At 44.2% G+C, this 14,686-nt stretch overlaps 1 protein-coding gene across 4 annotated transcripts in view; it reads right to left on the minus strand.

Annotated features, from left to right (window-relative positions):
* The window catches only part of DDHD1 (DDHD domain containing 1), a 405,278-nt gene that overhangs the window by 375,647 nt on the left and 14,945 nt on the right, over positions 1–14,686 (minus strand). For 3 of the 4 annotated variants that reach the window (XM_033952942.1, XM_033952943.1, XM_033952941.1), the window contains exon 2: positions 13,207–13,380. The exons of the other annotated variant lie outside the window; for it this stretch is intronic. In XM_033952942.1, coding sequence (XP_033808833.1) covers positions 13,207–13,380 — 174 coding nt within the window. The remainder of the gene's footprint in view (positions 1–13,206; positions 13,381–14,686) is intronic. 4 annotated transcript variants of the gene reach the window in all.

Here is a 14,686-nt window from a genome sequence, read left to right on the forward strand (position 1 = left end):
AAATTAGAAGATGTTCCCGAAGAATCTTTGCCTTTGACTCTAGTCACTCTAGATGTCATTTCTTTGTATACCTCTATCCGGCGCATGCAGGCTACGTCGGCAGGAACAGGGCTAACCCCGCTGGAGACGCTGCAGGAAAACGGCGCGCAGCAGTCCTCCTTGGGGCTTGAAACCACCTTTAGCCCTGACAATCGAGCACCTCCCCCGCATCCACGAACGGCTAGCTCCCCGAGGGAGGGGGAACTTCCGGGAATCGGAGTGTTTCCTCCTCTGGAGGCTGTGGAGATCAGTCCGGGGGACAGAGATTCGGTTTCCCAGATTTCTCCAGGAAACCTGAACAAGGAATTTGAGGTCATTACAACTGCGGGAGATGGATTAACCCAGATCGGACAGACATTGGAAGACTTGCCAGTGGGTGAGCATAAGACTTTACATTTTCAATTGCCTCAGATAATTAAACCCCAGGAGGTAACTCTGGACGCTCTGTGGGACCTGGTAGTTACCATTCCTAAAACTATAGCGTCCCAATTAAACCAAGTGGAAGAACGATTTAAATTGTATAAGGATATTCTAGAAACACGGAAAATCGCCAATGAAAATAAATTGCAGATAGAAAATCAACAACAGAATATTAACTCCCAAAAAGTAATACAGGAGGCTTTAATCAAAGATAATACAAACTTAAGAAGGAAACTTGAGTCACTTGAAAATTCTACAAGAAGTAATAATCTTAGATTAATTAATTTTCCTAAGATTATAACAGTAACTCCTAGAGAAATGATTACTCGTTATCTGACGGAAATATTGGGAATTTCTGAATCTTCTATACCACCTCTTACTCAGGTGTATTACCTTCCTGTTAAAGACATTAAAGAAGTAAATCAAGAGCCTTTGGATGTTACAGCTTTATTGGAATCTTCAGAAAGAGAAGCAGCCATACCGGCAACTTTGCTTCTTTCAGTAGCTCTTACAATGGATAAAATATGGTTACTGAAACTATACTTTAAAAATAAACATAAAGAATTTCTGGGACTGAAAGTTCAAATGTTTCCTGATTTGGCCAGAGACACACAGAAGCGGAGAAAATAATTTCTTCTAATGAGACCAGCAGTTATAGCCCTGGGTGCAATTTTTTTCCTTCGGTATCCTTGTAAATGCATAGTCCATTATAAATTGCATAAATTTGTTTTCTTTGAACCGTCTCAACTGACAACATTCCTATCACTGTCAAGACTGGAGAAAGCTCAAGATGAATAGAGATAGACGACTGTTAGCACAGTTTTACCTATAACTGTTTTTCTTCTTTAATTCACTACCTTAATTCCGTTTATTTTTAATCTTGGATCCAAAATAGAGGACTTGAGTGAGATTAAGGATACAATTATTTCTTGTGTTATATTATGTTTAAAAATTTTATTTGCCTCCTGAAATTTTGCTTTTCTGTACAAGTTTATACTTGATTGTTATATTGAAAACTTATAAATAAATAATTTTTTTTTTTAAAAAAAAAGAATGGTTCCTGCTCAAAATCTCCAACCAAGTCAGAATTCCGGATAGAAGGAGGACAGTGCCGGAGAATCGGTGCCGAAGTCTCGATGTTATGGTGGTGTTGAAACAGATACACACTGTGTCAGTACCAACATTTGAAAAAACACTTACCCAGTTCCTCCCGTAGCAAATTGTCAATGTTTCGCTTAAGGGAGTGCACCGATACCATTAGCTTTTTTTCGCCAGTACCACCAATGTCGAGCACTTGTCAAGATCGGGACTGGGCGCTTACGGGACTTCATTGAAGTCAGTCAGCATGAATTGAACTTTGAGAGTTCCAGTGGTACTTAAGGGAAAGCACAGATACTATTAGCTTTTTTCAAAGGCACCATTGGTGTCGCGCTCCAGACCCATGAGAATGATGCTGATGTTGAGCCACTCCTCAAGATCAGGACCAGGCGCTTAAGGGACTTCTTCAAGGTCGGCATGACTTGACTCAATGCCATTTTTACCCGAGTCCCATTCTAGCCCACTTTCTCAGAGACAGCATGTGCGTCACTGGAGGCAGGTCAGATGTTATTGCCGGTGTCGTCATAATCAGCTCCAGAGTCAGTAACGACATCTATTAGTCCTTGTTGAAAAAAGTCCAAGTAAACCAGAGTCGACATCACTGGATCCTGCGGTGTCGTAGATTCTATGGTGTCAATGGATCCTGCAGTGTTGAAACTTTGGCCCCACATATCTGGTGCGGGAAACTCCAAAGACGGTGTCAACGGTGACATGAAGTCCGTTGTGAAGAAAAGAAAAGTATAAAGACTTCTCTTTTTAAAATTTTTTTTAACAGCAACAAAATTCAAGACAGCGAACGAGCCCCAAAAGATCCGAAGAAGCTTGAACACAGTGTCATATGAAGAAACTCAGTCAGCAGCCTGACATGGACGGAAACAGCATCCCAGTGAAATGGAAGTTGGAGGCTGAGGTGAACAAATAGGCCCTGTCGAGTCAAACTTGAAGACAAGCTAACTAAACTAATAACTAATATTACTTTCTCCTTTTTATAAAAAAAAACCAAGAAAGCAACACTAAAGAAAAAAAGGGAACTGATTCAAAAGTCAGAAAGCCGTGAGAGCAGGAAAGCAAGAAGAAATTTAATGACTGTTAAACCACGTCTTAGTTTCGCAGAAACAAAAAAACTGAGGAGACATGCGCAGTGCGGGATATCGCGAACTTTCTAAAGTCTTACAGTGGCGATGCACTTTTGAAGTGTCCATACCAGGGGCTGTCGGTGATGTCACCCATGTGTGAGAATATGCTGCCTGCTTGTCCTGGGATAACAGCCCTTAATTTTCAATATAAAGCTTTTCAATATAAAAAAAAATTAGGTTTATGTTGGTTACTTCTACCTGATCACAACTGCTGTGTTCATGTTTGGAATAACTAGAAAAAGGTCTGTGGAATTGGTACACCAAACTCTCAACTCTAAGTCCAGCGCCCTGGTTACAAACAGCTAATTATACCAAATTTGATCCATTTTATAGTCATTATTAAAAACAATTCTATCCAGGAGGAGCCTCAGTAACAATATTATCATTTTTTGTGCAGGTAAATTAAGAAAGCTGAATGTAATTCAGTATAATTCTAAAAAAAAATAAATGTAGAAGCAATGAGCAAATAGGAAAACTACACTTCGAAGAATCCAAGACAAGTGAGGGTTTACAAAGAAAAATACAAATCTACAAGTACTGTACCTTCCAAACGCATTCGTTTAGGGCATGGAGCATCTGCATTCTCCTTATATCCTCTCCATTTGAACATGAAAGGAAGGGAGAAAGGAGGGATGTGGTGGACAACTAACAAAGTAAAGACAGTGAACTTCACATTCCTTTTTTAAAATTTAGTACTGTGCTTTGCTATTTTGATAGTTATTTACTAAAATACAGCATCATTTTCTTAAAGAATACTAGTTTATAGTAAGTTAAAATAATTAATTCTCAGGATTTATCATTAGTAATTGAGACAATCTCGATATGGATACATTAATGACTTAACATTTTTTAATTGAAATGCATCATATAAAGGAAAACAATTACTTAGTTGTAGATGCTGTTCTGTGAGGACATCAGGATTTGAATCCTCATGCATGGGCGATATCACACTGATGGAGCCCAATGCAAGAAACAGTACCCCAGGAACTCTTCTAGAAGTGTTTGGGCCATCTCACCATGTTTGCTTCCGCCTGTTGCTATTGTAGGGGACCTCCTCAGTCCTCCTAGCTAGAGAAATACAACACTTTGGGGAGGGTTGTGAGAATTCAAGTCCTACTGTGCTCTGATAATACCTCTACAAGTAACTGTTTTCTCTGAGGACAAGTAGAACTGTGAATTCTCACATAATGAACTTCCTAACAAAAAGTTTCTTTCAACAAAATATGGAGAAACGAGATGCCATAACAGGAAAAGCATAGTTACTTACCGTAACAGTTGTTATCCAGGGACAGCAGTCAGATATTCTCAAAATGTGGGTGACGTCATCTACAGAGCCCCGCAGCGGACAGCCTCACAAGCAGACTTGCCTGAAGATCTTTTTAAGAGCTCGCGAGTGCTGCACAGCGCATACCTTCCCACCCGAGTCAGGTCACACGTCTCCTCAGTTCAGATAGCTAGCTAAGAAGCCAACCATGAGAGGTGAGTGGGTTGTGAGACTATCTGTCTGCTGTCCCTGGATAACAATTGTTACGGTAAGTAACTGTGCTTTACCCAGGACAAGCAGGCAGCATATTCTCAACATGTGGGTGACCTCCAAGCTAACCAGAATGGGATGGTGGGAGTGTTGGCAATTTAGGAGAATAAATGTTGTAAGACTGACTGGTCAAAATGGCCATCCCTTCTGGAAAAAGTATCCAGACAATAATGAGACGTGAATGTATGAACCGAGGACCAAGTGGCAGCCTTGCAGATTTCCTCAATAGGAGTTGATCTAAGGAAAGCTACAGACGCTGCCTTCGATCTAACTTTATTGACCATGACTCGACCCACAACAGTTTTGCAGCACTTTTTTCACTTTTGTGTGATTTCATTCTTGGCAGCGGTTTCGGTGTAATACACAGACATTTGTCGTTATCTTCATTTTTTGCGGTATACTGTATACCTTATTTACCATGGACCCCTGAATAAGGCGTATTGTCCGAAACACGGACCATGTTGGGTCTCTTGGTTGGTAAAAAGGTTTTTATATTACTGCATTTTAACTTTGGTACAATAAATTCTTGCCTGCATCGTGTACATTGTCTGCAGTTTTTGTTTGGTTTTCCCATGACTCGACCCTGCAGAGGGAGACCAGCCTAAGTATAGCAGAAAGAGATGCAAACAGCTATCAAGTTGGAGATGGTTTGCTTGGAAACAGGATGTCCCAACTTATTTGAATTGAAGGAGATTAAAAGTTGAGGCAAAGTTCTGTGAGGTTGAATGCGTTGCAAGTAGAAAGCCAAAGCACGTTTACAGTCCAGAGTATAAAGCGCTATGTCACTAGGATAAGAATGAGGCTTTGGAAAAAAACACTGGAAGGACGATTGATCGATTGAGGTGAAATTCTGAAAACACTTTAGGTAAGAATTTTGGATGAGTACGAAGGACCACCTTGTCATGATGGAATACTCTAAAAGGTGGATCTGTGACTAAAACTTGTAGCTCACTGACTTGTGAGTTCAATGAAAAATACCACTTTCCAAGAAAGATGTTTAAGATGAGCCATATCTATTGGTTCAAATGGAAGTCTTATCAAATGAGTAAGAACCAGATTGAGGTCCAAAACCACCGGAGACAGCTTGAGAGGTGGATTGACATTGAACGTCCTTTCATAAATCTGGAAACCAGAGGATGAGCAGGGAGAGGTTTCCCTTCAATAGGCTGATGAAAAGCAGCAATGGCACCGAGGTGGACTCTAATAGATGTGGATTTGAGTCCAGATTGAGATAAGTACAGTAGGTAATCGAAAACAGAAGACAAGGAAGTAGATTGTGGCTCCTGGTGATGCGTAGCACACCAAGTAGAAAACCGAGTCCATGTCTGATTATAACACTGCCTAGTGGACGGTTTTCTGGAAGCTTCTAGAATGTCTTGAACAGATTGAGAGAACTGTAGAGAAGCAGTTAGGTTGAGAGGTACCAGGCTGTTAAGTGCAGAGACTGTAGGTTGGGATGAAGCAGAGACCCCTGACTGTGTAAGCAGACAGGGAAAAACTGGCAGAAGTAGAGGCTCCCTGGTGCTGAGTTGAAATAGAAGGGAGTACCACGGTTGTCTGGGCCACTGAGGAGCTATCATAATCATGGTGGCACGTTTCGTCTTGAGTTTGACAAGAGTGTTGAGAATCAGAGAGAATGGAGGGAATGCATACAGGAAGAGATGGAGCCTCGATGCGGACAGCCTCGCAAGCAGACTTGCTTGTAGAACTTCAGAAAGTTTGCAACTGCTGCACCACGCATGCGTGAGTGCCTTCCCGCCCATCTAGGGCGCACCTCCTCAGTTCAGATAGCTAGCTGAGAAGCCAAGCAGGGGAGGTGGGTGGGTCGTGAGAATTTCTGCCTGCTGTCCCTGGATAACACCTGTTACGGTAAGGAACTGTACTTTATCCCAGGATAAGCAGGCAGCATATTCTCACATATGGTTGACCTCCAAGCTAACCAGAATAGGGTGGTGGGAGTGTTAGCAATTTAGGAGAATAATCTCTTTCTCTAGTTCAGCAGCCAGAACTTTGATTTATAAGGAATAAGCTAAATACAGTCAAACCTCGGTTTATGAGTGCTGTGGTTTGCGAGTGTTTTGCAAGACGAGCAAAACAGTTGCAAAATCCATGCCTTGGAAACCGAGCTTTCCTCGATTTGAGAGCCCCCCCCCTGCGATCCCGCCCCCCCCCCCCCCCCCCGCTGCGATCCAGCATTCCCACCCCCACCCGCTGCGATCCAGCATTCCCCACTCACCCACCCAATCGCTTACCGCACTCTGGCACCAGCACCAACACACAGGACATGCCGGTGCCCAAAGATCCTTCCTGTTGCTTGTGCCGGGCCTTGAGCATTTGCGCATACTCAAGGCCTTCTAGTTCTCAAGGAATCAGTGGTCTGGAAGAGCTGAAAGGTGTAGATTGAGACTTAGTTGAAGAAGGATGCTCTTTGGAAGAAGAGCTATGCCTGGAGGAAGGCCTCGATCGATGACGAGAGTGGTGCTTAGAACAGGTCTCGAGGAGCAAGGAGACGTCTGAAACAGGACCATCTGCTACGGCTATAGGCTCCAAAGTGGCAGTGGAAATGTGCTTCGACTTGGAAGTCTTAGAAAGCTTGAGGTCTACTGCTGGAACTTTCTGCTGAGCTATCTGACCTGAGGATTCAGGGGAAGATACAGCAGGTGTACTCGAGGTAAGAGATGTCCCAAATGAGAAAGATCTGATGAGGCTCAAGGTCAGAATCGTGGAATCAGGAGGACCCTCGGTAGAAGGTAGAACCGAAGCCGCTTTCGAAGTCGAGTGTGACTGAAGAGTCCATCCTGAAAAGCTTCTCCACTAAAATCCGACGACGTTTAAGGGCTTGAGGTTGAAGAATAGCACAGCGCTCGCACGACTTCGGTTAATGTTCCGGCCCGAGACACTTGCGGCACCAACGGTGTGGGTCGGTAAGAGAAATCGCACACTGGCACTGGCTACACTTCTTGAAGCCCGTTGCTGGCCAGGACATAGGAATAAAAATAGCCACAGCGAAGTCGAAGCCCGCAGGCTGCGGCCGAGCGGTCTGACTCACCAGTTGAACAGAGGAAAATAAAATAAGATTTTTTTTTTAACTTTAAAGTAAGAAACACAGTGATTCACGAAGAAAATAAACACAAACAGCAGTGAGAGGAGGCACGAAGTAACAAAGTTAAACGCAGAGAGTCAAAGACAGACTTCTCGGCTCCACGGAAAACTGAGAACTGAGGAGATTCGCTCTGGGCGGGAAGGCACTCACGCATGTGCAGTGTGGCTGACTCGAAACTTTTATGTTTCTACAAGCAAGTCTGCTAGTGAGGCTGTCCGCATCCGGACTCCATGGATAACGTCACCCATATGCGAGACTAGCTGCCTACTTGTCCTGGGATAAAAATCATTTTCCAAGAGAGATATTTAAGATAAGCCGAAGCCATTGGTTCGAAAGGAGCTTTCATCATTTGAGCAAGAACAACATTGAGATCCCAAACCACTGGAGGAGGTTTGAGAGGTAGTTTGACATTGAAAAGACCTTTCATAAATCTGAAAACCACAGGATCAGCAGAAAGGGGTTTCCCTTCAATACGCTGATGAAAAGCAGCAATTGCACTGAGATGGACTTGAATGGTTGTAGATTTGAGGCCTGATTGAGAAAAATGGAACAGGTAATCCAAAACTGAAGACAAGGGGGTAGATTGTGGCTTCTCGTGATGAATGGTGCACCAAGCAGAAAATCTAGTCCATTTCTGATTGTAGCACTGTCTACTAGTGGTAGGCTTCCTTGAAGCCTCTAAAATGTCCTGTACAGATTGAGAACAATGTAGAGTAGCAGTTAAGTTGAGAGGTACCAAGCTGTCATGTGTAGAGACTGTAGGTTGGGATGAAGTAGAGACCTCTGACTCTGTGTAAGCAGAGAGGGAAAAACTGGTAGATGTTGTGGGCTCCTTGCAGCTGAGTTGAAATAGAAGGGAGAACCAAGGTTGCCTGGGCCACCGAGGAGCTATCAGAATCATGGAGGCATGTTTCTGTTTGTCTTGAGAATGAGAGATAAATCGATTCTTCCAATCCAGAAGAAAAGTATCTGCCTCGAGGCGGTAAGGAGAGTATATCCTGGAGCAAAACTGTGACAGTTTGTTGTTGTGGGAGGTTCCCCACTGAGAAAAAAAAATGTGATGGAGAGGGGAGGAATTAAGTGTCCATTCGTGAGATTGTAGAAGATGACTCAATTTGTCCGCCAGACAGTTTTTTTCTCTCCTTGAATGTAGATAGTTTTCAGGAAGGTGTTGTGAAGGATTGCCCGATTCCAAACCTTCAGAGCTTCCTGGCAAAGAGGGAGAGATCCTGTTCCCCCCATGCTTGTTGACATAGTACATGGCGACTTGATTGTCTGTTCGAATGAGGACTACCTGGTCGTGAAGAAGATGCTGAAAATCTTTGAGAGCACTGAAGATTGCTCTGAGTTCCAACAGATTGATGTGACACTGACGATCCGTGCTTGACCAATGGCCCTGAGTAAGGAGACCATTGAGGTGAGCACCCCAAGCATAGGTCGAAGAATCTGTCGTGAGGACCTTCTGATGAGGGGGTGTTTGAAACAGAGATTGGAAGAGAGCATCCACCAGAGGAGAGACTGTCTCAACGAAGATGTCACTCCGATGTGTTGAGAGAGTGGGTCGCAATTCTGAGCCCAATGAGATGCCAGGGTCCACTGAGGGATTCTGAGGTGAAGTCTGGCAAAAGGAGTCACGTGAATGGCAGAAGCTATGTGATCTAAAAGAACTATCATGTGTCTTGCTGAATTCGAAGAGATGGAAGACACTTTGTGACAAGAGCTGAAGAACAGCATCCCGACGTTTACAAGGAAGGAATGCTCTGAGTTGTAAAGTGTCCAAGACAGCTCCAATGAACTGTAGAGTTTGAGAGGGCTGAACCTGGGATTTGGGAAAGATGACTTTGAATCCCAAACTTTGGAGGTACCAAATAGTCCGTTGGGTCGCTACAATAACCCTTTGAGATGTTGAAACTTTGATAAGCCAGTCGTCCAGGTACGGGAACACCTGAAGACCATAGTTCCGCAGAGCTGCTGCTACTACTACAACTAGGCACTTGGTGAAGACTCTTGGAGATGATGTCAGGCCGAAGGGTAGCACTCTGTATTGGAAATGGAGATTTCCCACCCAAAATCTGAGGAACTGTTGAGAGGCTGGATGAATGGGAATGTGAGTATGGGAATGCGAGTATAAGCCTCTTTGAGATCTAGAGAACATAACCAATCGTTCTGATCTAGAAGGGGATATAAGGATGCCAGAGACAACATTCAGAATTTTTCTTTGACTAAAAATTTGTTGAGTACTCTGAGATCCAAGACAGGGTGCAGATTGCCCATATTCTTCAGAACTAGGAAGTAACAGGAGTTAAATCCCCCTGCTCTGCAGTTCCAAGGGAACTTCCTCAATGACATGGAGATGAAGCAGAGCTTGAGTTTCCTGAAGAAGAAGGGTGGTCTGCGATGAATTGGAAGAATACTCTCTTGGAGAAGATCTGGTGGAATCTGAGCAAAATGAAGAGAGCAATTTTCCCTGATTATTGACAGCACCCAGAGGTCTGTTGTAATCATCTCCCAGCGGTAGTAAAAATGATGGAGACAACCTCCAATGGGAAGGGGAGAGGCAGAACGATGGAGGTTATGCTCTGGATTAGATGGTCAAAAAGGTTGAGAGGCCTTAGGCGCAGCAGGAGACTGAGGTTTTTGCTGCCTTTGTTTATTAGGAGGGGCTCATGTATAAGGAGCTGCTCTCTGTGTAAAACACCTCTGGTAAGATGGAAGAGCCTGAATCCCTTAGAGGTAGAAGGCTTAGGTCGAATAATGGAAGCAAACAATTTCTCATGTTCAGACAATCGTTTAGTAGCTGCCTCAATGAAGTCACCAAACAATTCATTGCCTTGGCAAGGGATGTTGGCCAGACAATCTTGAAGATTGGGCTCCGTGTTTACAGTTCAGAGCCAGGCAAGCCGGCGCATTGCCACTGAGAAAGCAGTGACCCTCGAGGAAAGCTCAAAGGCATCATTAGATGACTGGAGAAGGTGTAACCTAAGTTCTGCTAGTGTAGCAATGACTTAATGGAACTCTAAAAGCCTGTGCTGAGAAAGGTCTTTAGTAAAACCAGGGAGTATTTCAATAAAATATTAGAAATAAGTAGTAAAGATGAAAATAATTCAAAACCCTGGAGACCATCATCTAATTTTGATAAAGACGATGGCCAAACCTGTCCATGGTCCTGCCCTCTCTGCCAGGAAGTACGGTAGCATAGATCCTGGAAGGATGACTCCTCTTCAAGGAAGATTTCACAAGAAGGGATTGATGAGATAATTGAGAGTTCTCAAAGCCCTTGTAATGTGCAGTTCTATACCTCGATTCCAACTTGCCTGGAACAGAGAAATGGAATAAGCGGTCTCCAGGTTTCGTTTGAAAGTCTGGGAAAGAAGCCTGTTAAGAGGGAATTTGAGATACTCTGCAGGAGGCCGAGGCAAACCCATTTCCTCTAAATACTCCTTAGAGTATTTAGAACCAGAGTCCAATTTAAGATCCAGGTCCTCAGCCATTTGACGGAGGAAGGAGGAGAAGGAAGAAAAGGACAATTGATCCGCAAGAGGATGGCCTCGAGAGAGATTCGATGACCTCGAGGAGCCTCGAGTAGAAAATGAAGGCGAGGCCTCTCTGGAGTATTGATATCCCAGCGATTAAGCAGACTTGGATGAGTCTCTGGGAGAAGCGGAATTCTCAGATTCTGTTATCTGTGTCCTCTATCGAGGTTTTGGAGGCCTCGAAGAGCTGGAACACCTGGATGAGGAAGGCTTTTCCCTTGAAGAGGACCTGTGCCTCGATGAGTGCCTCGACCGGCGATGAGAATGCTGCCTGGAAGCAGGTCGTATTCGAGGTCGAGGAGACTTCACCCTATGCCTCGAAACGGGCAATGCCTCATGTGAGGATAAAGAGCTGGAAGCTGTAGATCAAAGACAAGACCCCATAGACTCAGTTGTTTGGATCGAGGTATCTCTCAAAGACTCGGCTCCTTGCACAGTGTGAGAAGATTCCAGACCAGGCACTCGCAAAGACTCGGCTCCTTGCACAGAGTGCGAAGATTCCAGACCAGGCACTCGCAAAGAATCGGCTCCTTGCACAGAGTGCGAAGATTCCAGACCAGGCACTCGCAAAGAATCGGCTCCTTGCACAGAGTGCGAAGATTCCAGATCAGGCATTCGCAAAGACTCGGCTCCTTGCACAGAGTGCAAAGATTCCAGACCAGGCACTCGCAAAGACTTGGCTCCTTGCACAGAGCATGAAGATTCTAGACCAGACACTCACAAAGACTGAACTCCTTGCATAGAGCGTGAAGATTTCAGCCCAGACACTCACAAAGACTGGACTCCTTGCATAGTGTGTAGATTCAGCTCGAGGCACAGGCAAAGACTCGACCACTTGTGAGACTGCCGAGTGCCCAGGCTGGACTGCAGGAAGCAGAGTCGAGTTAGGACTCTATTTGGTCAGTAACTGAACAAAATCCCATTCTAAAATGGTCTGGATAGTAGCCTGCAATTGTGGATCCAAGTCTGAAACTGGAACACTTGCTGAAGCTTAAGGCTCTGAGGACGAAGAGGAAGGATGCTTCACATGGAGGAATGCTTCTTGGGCAGTTTGAGAACTACCACTGGAAGCATCTGCTAAGGTATCTCACCCGAGGGATAAGCTCAGGAGAAAGCTTGGCATATTTACTTGAGGTCGAGGACATTCCAAACGAGGAAGGTCTGATGAGAGTCGAGGTCTTGGAAGCAGGAGGATACCCCGTGGCAGGCTTGACTGAATCAGAGGTCGGGGTTTCCATACCGAAAAAATTCTCCATTTGAACTCGACGATGTTTAAGGGCTCGAGGTTGAAGGGTAGCACAGCGAACGCATGACTCCAGGCAATAGTCAGGCCCCAGACACTGAAGGCAACAGCGGTGTGGGTCAGTGAAGGAGATCGCACGCTTGCACTGGCTACACTTCTTAAAGCCCGTGACCGGCCGGGACATAGAATGAAAAATAGCCGCCACAAAATCGAAGCCCGCAGGCTGAAGGTGTGTGGCAAGGCCCGCTGTCACTCAACGAAAAACAACGAATTCTACTTCATTTTTTTTTTTTTAACAAAATAAAAGCACAGCGACACGGTAATAAAGAAATAAAGCACGAGCCGCAGTGAGAGAAGGCACAAAGCGAACTAAGTTCAAAGCAGAGCATCAAAGACGGACTTCTGCCCTCCGTGGAAAACTGAGAACTGAGGAGACACGCCCTGTGCTGGGCGGGAAGGCACTCGTGCATGCGCCGTGCGGCAGATTCAAAACTTTGGAGTTTCTTCAAGCAAGTCTGCTTGCTAGGCTGTCTGCATCCGTGGATGACGTCACCCACATGTGAGAATAGGCTGCCTGCTTGTCCTGGGATAATTATGGATTACACCTCTTGGTTTTCAATAGCCCCTGACGCAGCAGCCCTGGCAAACGGTAAAGCATGGCCATGTTGTACTTTCTAAGTATTTGTGTGGTGAATAAATTTAGACTTTTTTTTTTACATCAATATGCTGTTTTGCTGCCAAGCTGAGAGCTAGGCCTGGGACCAGGGGTACTAGCTTGAACATCTGCTAAAGGTACAAAAAAAAAAAAAAAAATACTAGAGCACTAGCAAGTTATCTCAGCGAGTTCACTGGAAAAGAGCAGTTTTCTCTATCTCCATCTGCTTGTAAGAGGGGATGCTTGCTTGTTCAGGATATTTACCAATATCTGCTCATTTACATAAAAAAATAACATATCCCTCCCATCATAATTAAACTCCTTTTATTTCATGAAATAGAAACATGATGGCAGACAAAGGACCATCCCCACAGCATCCACTATCTCCTCCTCTCCCTAAGAAATCTCACATGCATGTCTCACGCTCTCCTGAAAAATAACTTACCTTCTTTGTTATCTACATTTTTGGTTACATCCATATCAAAATTGTTTTGCATTTTGTGTCCCCTAAAACAGGAAAGATGCTCTTGCTCTATAAGATCACTTTCTGCCTCTTCTAGTGGTAGCCAAGTTCCATCAATAAACCACTGCCCACGCATTACTGGGATTTTATCTGTTTCTGGAAGGCAAAAACAGACAAAAAAAACCCAATATATATATATATATCCAGCTTATCACGTTAAAAATGCAACATTTCAGCTTTAAACTTCTAAATAAACTGCAATAAAACAATTTATTTCACACAAACAGTACGATAATAGTCTTCTACTTAAGTATACCGGGGTTAAAATTTCATGCGATCTAGTGGACCAGAAATGGTTTCCAGTTGGTTAAATTGCCTGTATGAGCTAACTAGTCATTTTCAGCAGCACATAATTGTTAGCACCGCTGAAAAAGCAGAGTTACTTACCGTAACAGTTGTTATCCAGGGACAGCAGGCAAATATTCTTAACATGTGGGTGACATCATCTACGGAGCCCTGTAGCGGACAGCATTGCAAGCAGACTTGATTGAAGAATTTTCAAAGAGTTCATGAGTGCTGCACCGCACATGCGCGAGTGCCTTCCTGCAAAATGTAGGTCATGCATCTCCTGTGAGATAACTTAGTTCAGAAAGCTAGCTAAGAAGCCAACCAGGGGAGGTGGGTGGGTTGTGAGAATATCTGCCTGCTGTCCCTGGATAACAACTGTTACGGTAAGTAACTGTGCTTTATCCCAGGACAAGCAGGCAGCATTTTCTCAACATGTGGGTGACCTCCAAGCTAACCAGAATGGGATGATGGGAGTTTTGGCAATTTAGGAGAATAAATTTTGTAACATTGCCTGGCCAAAATGGCCATCCCGTCTGGAGAAAGTATCCAGGCAATAATGAGAGGAAAAAGAGGTAGCCTTGCAGATTTCCTCAATAGAAGTTGATCTGAGGAAAGTTACAGACGCCGCCATAGTTCTAACTTTATGGCCCGTGACTCGACCATGCAGAAGGAGACCAGCCTGAGTATAGCAGAAAGAGATGCAAGCAGCCATCCAGTTGGAGATGGTTCGCTTGGAAACAGGATGCCCCAACTTATTTGGATCAAAGGAGAAAAAAAGTTGAGGAGCAGTTCTGTGGGGTTGAATGCGTTGCAAGTAGAAAGCCAAAGCACGTTCCCCAGGATGAGAATGAAGCTTTGGGAAAAACACTGGAAGAACAATGGATTGATTGAGATGAAATTTTGAAACCACTTTAGGTAAGAATTTAGGATGAGTACAGAGGACCACCTTGTCATGATGGAAAACTGTGAAAGGTGGATATGCCACTAGAGCTTGTAGCTCACTGACTCGTCTAGCAGAGGTGAATGCAATGAGAAAAAACACTTTCCAAGTGAGATATTTAAGATGAGCCGAATCTATTGGTTCAAAAGGAGGCTTCATCAATTGAGCAAGAAC

This window comes from Geotrypetes seraphini, chromosome 7, assembly GCF_902459505.1.
Source record: "Geotrypetes seraphini chromosome 7, aGeoSer1.1, whole genome shotgun sequence".
NCBI lineage: Eukaryota > Metazoa > Chordata > Amphibia > Gymnophiona > Dermophiidae > Geotrypetes > Geotrypetes seraphini.